Raw genomic sequence first — 9,322 nt, forward strand, 5'->3', positions numbered from 1 at the left:
GGGGGGCCGCGGGGGGAGCGTGGGAGGCGAAGCCACGTGGGGGGGCCGCGGGGGGAGCGTGGGAGGCGAAGCCACGTGGGGGGCCGCGGGGGGAGCGTGGGAGGGGAAGCCACGTGGTGGGGACGTGGGGGGAGCTGGGAGGGGAAGCCACGTGGGGGGCCGCGGGGGGAGCTGGGAGGGGGAAGCCTCGTGGGGGGTCCGCGGGGGGAGCTGGGAGGGGAAGCCACGTGGGGGGAGCGTGGGAGGGGAAGCCACAGGCCATCACAGGTCTGAGCTGGAAAGTGCTGGCTTTGGCGCCAGGCTTGGGGAGGGGAAGGGAGTGCAGACCGTGAGCCTGGGCCCTGGGACCCGGGGGTGTCGGGGACAGGGGTCACGGGTGCCCTGCCGCCTGCGCCCCGCGCCCAGCTCGAGGGCCCCGCCGGGGCTGCGGCCGTAATTGGATTTGCCCGGCAGCTGTCGGAGCTAAGCGGGCCCACTTGATGCAGCCGCGGTTGGCCAGTAACTGGTGACATGAGCGGTGGGCAGGGCGCAGGTCAGGCGGTCAGCGCTGTAGCGGGGGCGGCGATGAAGCTGGTCCCCTTGCGGGCTGGGAGCCGGGCTCAGCCTTCTGTGCGTCCGTGGCTCTCCGGTTCCTCCCGCAACGTGCTTACGAGGCCCCCAGCTGCCGGCGGGTCCGCAGGCCGGGCCTAGAGGTGCGGCCAACAGCCAGGTCACCTAGTGTCCCCTTGGCCAGGGCGCTCGCAGCACCCAAGGGGCTTTGCAGCCCCTGGAGATCTTGGGGTGATGCCCCTGGACTTCATAGAAGCAGGCCCCCCTCGCAGGTGAGCACCCAGGCCCATCTGGAGGCTTCCAGCGCCGCATCCCAACTTCCAGGCCCACCTGTAGCTTCCTCGGTGTCGCCGTGCGTCTGCAAACGGGGATGGATTCCTCCCAGCTCTGTCTCTGGCCAGATCCCACCCTCCCCTAGAGGCTTATGGGCCCCAGAAGCTTCACCCGTCATGAGTTCTAGAGGACATCCTCTGAACACACCCCTTGATTCTTGCTGTTCCCTGGAATGGTGTGCTCCTACCTTCTTTCATTTCACCTAAGTTATTCGACACCTACTACTCGCCAGGCCAGGAGTCAAGATGCCCAGATGAGCAGAATCTGATCAGGTCCTGGCGCAATCGGCACACAGGGCGCCTTTCCTGGCTGCGGCCCCTCTTCCCAGCCTGGGAACCAAAGACCCCGTCACTAATCAGCCTTGAACCCTGAAACCCGGAATCACTCCATTTCTGGCTCCACTCCAGCCTCCAAGGAATAAGGAATTGCCAGCATGACAGTCTTTCACAGACGCACATGTGCGTGCGTGCGCACACAGACACAGACACACAGACACAGACACACAGACACACACACACAGACACACACACACACACGGGCCCACTTCAGCTTTGTTGCTGCAATTATTGTTATTGTTACCATTATTATGTTAAAGGCACATCCTTTGGATGAAATCCTGGCTCAGCCACCACTTGCCAGTTATGTGACTCTCTCTGTGCCTCAGTTTCCCCAGTGGCTACAGTCTGGGAGAGGGTGGGCGTTCAATGGAACCAAGCGTATCCCCCTCACCGGCCTCCTTGCGGCTCCTCAGCAGGGCAGGGTCTTTGCGTCTGCTCTTCCCTCTGCCTACAATGCTTTTCCTCCAGATACTAATGTGGCCTGTGGTCTCCCTTTCACCCCCTGCTGACAGATGTCACCTGATGCAGGCCTCCCGGGAGCACACACCAGCAGATCGCCCGCCGTGCCCTCGACCCGCCTTCTCCGTGCGCTTACCTGACCGCGCTTCCTGTCCGGTATTCAGCATGACGGGGACAGCGCCCACACACCTGCCTGCCCTCTGCCTCCAGCAAAACGCCTGCCCCGTCGGAGCAGGCATCTGTCGTGTCCACCGCCGTGTCCCCAGGGCCCACACTGTGCCTGGCATATAATAACACACCCAGCACACGTTTCTCGAATTGCACTGAATCAGAAGCGCGGGACCTTGAAACTTAAGATTGTTTCAAAATACAAATATAGTTAAAATATTTTTCTTTTTAAAATGTTTTTTGTTTATTCTTTTTTTTAATGTTTTTTTATTTATTTCTAGGAGAGAGAGAGAGAGAGACAGCGTGAGCAGGGGAGGGTCAGAGAGAGAGGGAGACACAGACTCTGAAATAGGCTCCAGGCTCTGAGCTGGCAGTCAGCACAGAGCCCGACGCGGGGCTCGAACCCACGAACCGCGAGATCATGACCTGAGCGAAAGTCGGACGCTTAACCGACTGAGCCACCCAGGAGCCCCTGTTTTTTGTTTATTCTTAAGAGACAGAGGGTCAGAGCGTGAGCAGGGGAGGGTCAGAGAGAGAGGGAGACACAGAATCCAAAACAGGCCCCAGGCTCCGACCTGTCAGCACAGAGCCCGACGCGGGGCTCGAACCCACGAACCGTGAGATCATGACCTGAGCCGAAGTCGGACGCTCAACTGACTGAGCCACCCAGGTGCCCCTAAAAAATATTTTTAAACGACTAGCACTTGGTAGGCCCACAGGTAATCAGCACTGTCACCCCTTCCGTGATGGGAAGCTCACCCCCCAGGGAAGTCCGCCTTGCCCTGGTCTGAGGGAAAGCTCCGGTTTCATGAGGCCAGAACCTGCTCGCGGTGGCGCCCGGCCCCTCCGGTCTCTAGGCCTCAAACCCGTCTGCTCTCCTGGCCTCAGGGAGCCCTGCAGACTTGGGCCTGACAACCGGACTCCATGAGGCTGCCTTCCTCCAAGCTGAGTCTCCCCAGCTTCTCCCGGGATGGGGTCTCCAACCTTCTCTGGACCCACCCCAGGCGGCTCCTTCCCCTCTCCTCAGGCAGGGCCCGCAGCGGAGCACAAAGCGGGACCAGAAAGTCTGAACCGAAGAGCTCTCCATCCCCTGGGGGCGCATGAGACCTCTGAGGCATCTTCTCATCAACGCCTTTGGTCACACAAAGCTTGTGGTCCACTAGGATCTCCGGCTCCTGGGCCCCACGTGGCTGACACAGCCAGGTCTCCCCAGCCCGACCACCTTCTTCTCTTTAAAGCAGAATTACTAGATTCAGTCCAGTTCCAGGGCTGGTCGATAGGGCTGCATCTGCTTCCCTCCCAACAGAGCGTGTCTGCGAGTATGACACCCGTGCCTTTGGTGGCCCCTTCAAAGCCCGAGTGCCAACACCGAGGACACAGTGCTGAGGACAGAGCCCTGGGGCCACCTGCAGAGACCTCACCCCGGCTCCTGGACGAGCAGGCCACACAAACTCCTTGGTACCACAAAGATTTACTGAGTACCCGCGGTATCCGTGCCCGGGGCTAGGTACTAGATCCGAGTTCCGTTCCTGTTTATGGTGCCCTGGGGCAGCGGACTGACATCCAACCGCCTTCCACTCCTCCGCGCTAAACACACACAGACAAAAATGTGTGCGCTGTGTCCCACGTGAGCCCCTCAGGCTACAGTCCCCCCCCCACAGGGTTACTTTGGGGCTCAGTCGGGGTCCCAGTCCTCAGAAGGCCCCCTTGAAGAAGTGATGGTTGAGCAGAGGTCTAGAGATGAGTGGGCATTTGCCAGCAAGTGCAAAGGCCCTGAGGTGGCAAGGCATTTGGCTCAGTGGAGGAACAGAGAGGGGGCCGGTATGCCTGGAGATTAGAGAGAGCGTGTTGCCGGGGGGTGAGACCAGGGAGGGCGTAGGGGCTGGAGGCCGTGGGGGGAGGACGCGGCCCCGTCACAGAGCCACTGGCGGGCTCCACGCGGCAGGGCTGGGCCGAGGCGGATTGCGGGTCACGGTGACCCAGATGACACAGACGCGGGGGTCACAGGCCACCTGCAGGGCCCCACCCCCGCCCCTCCCGCGCACGCAGCCTGCATGTGGAGGCGGCGCCCACGGCCGTGGCCGGGGCCCCGGGGCCCCCCACACACACGCGGGCGAGCTGTTTCCACGAGCTCTCTTGGCACGTTTATTAAGCATCAGCCGCGCTCGCGGCCCGAGTGGCGGCCCGTGTGGCCGGGCGGCCGGACCCTCACTTGTTGTCCATGCGCTTGAGCTGCTCCTTGCCGTTGACGGTCACCGACTTGAGCTGCCCGTCCTCCTCCACCTCCACGCGCTCGTGCCCGTTCTCCACGACGCGCTTGGTCGTGACCTTGTGGCCGTTGACCATCTCGGTGGACGACATCACCGACTTGAACCCCGAGCCGCCCGAGCCCCCGAAGGACGTGGACGAGAAGGCGGTGCGGCAGGCGCCGCTGCCCCGGCTCAGGGCGTCGAAGGTCGAGAAGGCCTCCATGAAGGCCGGGAACTCGCCGAAGCCGGCGGAGAAGGCGCCCCGCAGGCCGGGGCCCCGGCCCGCGCGCTCGCTGCTGAACGGCGTGTCCCAGAAGTCGAACGAGAAGGGGTCCAGGCCGCCGAAGAACTCGCGGAAGATGTCCTCGGGGTTACGGAAGGTGTAGCCGGTGTCGAAGGGGCTGCCGTGGGGGGCGCTGGCCCCGCCGCCCGCCCGCCAGCCGTCGCAGCCCGCGCGGTCGTACACGGCGCGCTTCCTGGGGTCGGACAGGACCTCGTAGGCCTCGGACACCTGCTTGAACTTCTTCTCGGCCTCCTCCTTGCTGTCGGGGTTCTTGTCCGGGTGCCAGCGCAAGGCCAGCTTGCGGTAGGCCTTCTTGATGTCCTCGGGGGAGGCGCTGGGCTGCACCCCCAGCACCTCGTAGTAGTTGGCCATGCCGAGGGGGGCGTGGGGGGCAGGCGAGGCGGGCGCCGGGGCCCAGCGGCAGGGGCGGTCTGGGGGGGGCAGCGGCGGGCGGGGGTCCCTCGGCGGCGGGGGGGCCTTGCTGGGATCTGCTGGCTCCGGGCGCGGCTCTGCCCTGCGAGTTCACCCTTTCATAGTACCAGCTCGCGGGGACAGGTGGGCGCCTCGCGGAGAGGGGTGGGGGAGGGGACAGTGCCGCAGTGGGGCCCGGCCAGGGGCAGGCCCCGGGAGCAGAGGCTGGGCCCTTTGTGACATCAAGCCCTGGGCGGGGCCGACCGCCCCCCACCCCACCCCCCCGCCGGACCTGGCTGCGGCGGGCACCTTGGGGGCCCGGAACGTGGAGGCTGGTGGCGCCGGGCCCCTTGGCCGAGCTCCTGGGGGCCAAGGAGCAGAGGATCCGCCACGGGAGGGGCCTCGGTGAGCCCGTCAGGTCGCAACCCCGGTCAGGGAGGGGCAGGGAGGCCTTCCTGGGACGCGCCGTTCAGCCCCCCAGCCGGCTGTTGGGATGGAGTGAGGGGCCCAAAGCGGGGAATCGGGGAGGGAGGTGGGAGCAGGAATTCGTTCCCCTCGCGCCCCCTTACTCGGGTCAGATCCTCAGAGGGGAGCCCCACACAGGCAGGGATGCTCCGTGCCTCGCAGTCAGTAACTGTTTACTGAATGAGGCTCAGAGACGTGCAGGGTGTACTCAGGGTCACACAGCAGGTCAGTGAGAGAGAAAGAGCTGCAAACCCAGGGCTGTGTGAGGACGGCGCACGAGAGGAAGCCTCTCACGCAATTCTGGGAACGGTCGGGCGCGTCGTGGTGAAACGGTGGCCCCCGAACGCTGTGTTCCTTCCTGCCCCGGTCGCTGGGGCCCGTGAAGGGGCTTATGTGGGGACAGGTGTCTGCAGGTGGAAACGGGAGCATCCCGATTTCCGCGTCCTTACAGACACGCGCGGAAGAGGGGCCGGCAAGCTGCAGGGCGGGGTGGGGGGGGGGGGGGCTGCGCTCACCAGACGCGGACTGGATCCCGACGCGGGGCTCGAACTCACCAACCGTAAGGTCACGAGCTGGGCTGGACGCTTCGCGGACCGAGCCCCCAGGCGCCCCCTCTTGTTTGAGGTCACGGGTCCGCAGTGACCTATGACGGCGCCCAGGGAGGCGCGGGAGGCAGCCCCACGTCCTCGGCCTCCCCGTCCTTACTTCTCGCTCCCATGGGGCCCGGACGGAGAAACTGAAGGAACTGTACTGACTGACGTGTGTCCCCCCCCCTCGCCCCCGTGACGGCGAGCAGGGGCTCAAGGACCCGGTCAGCGCATCACCGAGGAGAGGGCTGTCTCCAGCGCCTAAGAAGGCTCCGCTTCCTTCTCTCCTTCCCCCTCCCCGCCCTTCCTCCCTCACCCCTGCCTGTGCTCTCTCCGTCCCCCTTCCCTCCCCGCTGCTGGGTCCCCGGCACCCAGCAGGGACAGGCCAACCCCAAGTGCCAGCAGGTGGAAGGCAGAACCTGGGGACGCTTTGCCAGCCCGACCGAGAGCGAGGGACACCCGTCACACCCCCCAGGGCCTGTCCTCTGGGGCCCGGGTCCCCCCAGCCACGCGGAACAGCGCCGGGCACGCGTCACTCAGTAGAGGAAGTGAACAGCGGAGAGCAAGTCCGCTGGGGGTAGCGACAGATGAAAGCGTCTCTGTATTTTTGTAACTGTATTTGTGTCACTGTAGTCGCAGCCTCGACAGGCCTGCCCGTTGGGGCCGGGGAAGCCGCCCACCCGCACAATGCTCGACTGTGACGACTGCGACGACTGTGACGACTGTGACGACTGTGGCGGTGGAGGTGTGTGCGGTGGTGAATAAGGCAGCGTGTGACGTGGAGGCGGTGGGGAGGACGAGGGTCCGGATGGTGGTGACAGTGACCCGGAAGTGAGGCGGGGTGGTGACAGTCGTCATGCTTGCAGTGGGGAAGTGGCATGTGGTGGCAGTGGTGACAATGGACGGGGCAGGCGCTCTCGGGGGACCAGTGATGGTGGACGGGGTCTTGGCAGTGACAGTGGGGTTGTGACAGGGAGGGGACGGAAAGGCTGCTATCGGGGCGCTCGGTGGTGGCCGCGTTGGTGATGGCGATGGTGATGAAGGCAGTGGCGGAAGTGGCATGTGGTACGGCTCTGCTTCGCTAACAGCCGCCGCGTCCCAGAGCCTCACCCTCTTGGGTCGTCAGCACCCAGGGGTCAGCGGCTGGGACCCCAACTCCAGGTCTTCTCGGCCGGGATCCCCGGCGAGGAAGGGCTCCGGTCTGGAACACGCGTTCTCGTGGTAGGCGGGGGGCCGGGGGGGCGGGGGGTAAGAGCTGGGCAACAGGTGGAGTGCCTCCGGAAACTTCTCCTGGGATGGGAGGTGCGTCACCCTGGCTCATGGCCACATGGCCAAGGCCAGCGTCAGCGAGTCGGGGAACAGTGCTCCTTCAGGAAAGTTCTGCGAGTCTCTAGCAACAGCCGGGAGGCACAGTCCTCGGGGGAAGCAGGCGACCCCGTGGTGTGCGGCCGGTCGTGGGGGCGGGGGGTGGCCCTGGTGCTGCTCGCCACGACAGGCTCTGCGACAGCCACAGAGGGCTTGCTGGCACCGGGGTGGGTGGGGGGGACGCGGAGCAGCGCCGACGCTGACAGCCACGTGCCCGCGCGGAGTCCTGAGTTTCCTGCTGTTGAGTCGGCGCTGGCGCGGCGTCCCAGAGAGCTCGGGCGCGTTTTCCAGAACCCCCTTTCCCACGTGCTGCAGGGCGGAGGCCGCCGTGCAGGAGCCGCGGGGGGTGGGAGGGAGCTGCTGCGGGCAGATGACACCGGACGTTTGCAGCAGCTTCCGGGCAATCCTCTGAGAAGCGCCCGCTGCGTGAGACGCTCATGGGGAGCTTCCGGAAGCTTCCAGGCAAACTCAGGCGCTCGGCTCACTTTGGAGAGCGGACCAAGACCATCAGCGACGACTTGTTTCCCTGATGGTTGCGCACCCAGGTCCTCCCACGGTTGTAAAAACTCGCGTCAAGTGCCTTCACGCCCGTGACGGGTGACAGTCGGAGGCGTTGTGCACGCGGTCACGGTGACGGCGGCCGGGGCGAAGGGGGTGCGGGCGGGGGAGGCCCCGACGATGGTAGGAATGAGGAGGGAGGCGGCAGTGGGGACGCTGGGCGAGGTGAAAATGGCGGGGACACTGGTGGTGACAAGGACAAACACGGAAGTGGCAACAACGGGGGGGGCATGGTTGCCATGGCGATGGTGACGCGGGTTGAGATGAAGATGGCGGTGGTGACAAGTGACTGGCGATGGTGACACAGGGCCTATTGGGGGTCAAGGTCGCGCGAACGCTGTCGAGGTGGAGATGGGTGGTCATGGTGGTGGTGGAGGTGACGTCAGAGGCAGGGTGTGGCCGTGGGCACGGCGGTGGGGTGGTGACAGGGATGTGGGGTGGTGACAGGGATGTGGTGTGATCGCTGGTGACACTGGCCGAGGGAGACAGCCGTGACGGGGCTGAGGGTAACGGTGACACTGGCCAGGGCGTTGGTGATGGTGGCACCCCTACAGAAGCCTGAGGGTCCCCTAACGGTGTAAGCGGGGCGGCGTGCGGGCGGTCACAGCCCGTTAGGAGATGAGGGGGCCGGAGGATGAGACGCCGCCCCTCCCCCCGGGCCCCTGCCCGCGTCGCCTGAGCCTGAGGGCCTGCAACGCCCTTGCCCGGAGGGCCTTTCCTGGCCGCTGCTGGTCCCCCGGCAAGACCTGCCCGCCGCTCTGACCCGCCCCGAGCTGAGCCCCGGCCCCCCGGGGTGGTCTGTGCGTAGGAGGCAGCGGGGACGGGGACAGGGCTGGAGGCCCCCGGGGATTCCGGGCTGTCCCAGGCCGCGGAGAGCAGGCCACTCGGTAGGACTTAGGGGATGGGGCCCCCAGCTTGGCCAAGGGCAGTGAGCTTCCCACCGGCGAAGGCGTGGGACCCGGCAGCTTCCAGAGGGGACGTTCCCGGCGGAGAACGGCTCTGACCGGTGCCCTCTGAAATCCTCAGACCGAAAGCGTTGGCCGCAGAGCCCCGGGGCCGCAGGCAGGTGCAGGCCGGACTTCAGCTCAGGCGCCCACGGGCTGTTAGCTCACTCGCCCCCTCTGAGCAGCGCTGTCCTCATTCACCAGTGGGGGGGCAGACACCTCCCTTTCGGGGCCGTCGTCCCCTCCGGGGAGCCAAGCCAACCCCCTGGCTTGCACCCCTGGCGTCCTGGGTCCCCGGCCGAGGCCCCCCCCAAGCCTGCCCCCCGATCCTGGGAAGAGACAGAGGTAGCTGGGTGTCCGGGTGATGGGGCGCACAGGGAGGCCCAGAGAGGGCACGGCACGCCCAAGGTCACACAGCGGTGCCAGAACCGTCCCCAGGGCGAGCTGATGGAGGCCGATTAGGCAGCCAATTGGTATTCTGAGCAGCCAGAGGCCCCTCTCTGTCTCTGTAATTAATGGAGTGGCTTTTTAAAAGGATTCTAATCACCCCCGATCCTATCTGCTTATCACTAGCGTTCCTAATTAGATGATCCTGGCAGTCACTCGGCTAATT

The 9,322-nt window shown here is 65.4% G+C and overlaps 2 protein-coding genes across 2 annotated transcripts; one reads left to right on the plus strand and one right to left on the minus strand.

Annotated features, from left to right (window-relative positions):
* Window positions 1-3,973: 3,973 nt before the first annotated feature.
* Window positions 3,974-4,795, minus strand: DNAJB8 (DnaJ heat shock protein family (Hsp40) member B8). Its single transcript, XM_039248637.1, has one exon. It carries the CDS (start codon window positions 4,749-4,751, stop codon window positions 4,056-4,058), a length of 696 nt encoding a protein of 231 aa, XP_039104568.1. The 5' UTR covers window positions 4,752-4,795; the 3' UTR covers window positions 3,974-4,055.
* On the plus strand, window positions 4,750-7,047 carry LOC120242725 (WAS/WASL-interacting protein family member 1-like). Its single transcript, XM_039248641.1, has 5 exons — window positions 4,750-4,934; window positions 5,038-5,195; window positions 6,218-6,390; window positions 6,476-6,587; window positions 6,816-7,047. The coding sequence occupies exons 1-5, from the start codon at window positions 4,750-4,752 to the stop codon at window positions 6,866-6,868; spliced, it is 681 nt and encodes a 226-aa protein (XP_039104572.1). The 3' UTR covers window positions 6,869-7,047.
* Window positions 7,048-9,322: the final 2,275 nt, after the last annotated feature.

The sequence above is a fragment of the Hyaena hyaena genome, unplaced genomic scaffold (genome assembly GCF_003009895.1).
Source record: "Hyaena hyaena isolate Hyena2069 unplaced genomic scaffold, ASM300989v1 scaffold_316, whole genome shotgun sequence".
Taxonomy (NCBI): Eukaryota; Metazoa; Chordata; class Mammalia; order Carnivora; family Hyaenidae; genus Hyaena; species Hyaena hyaena.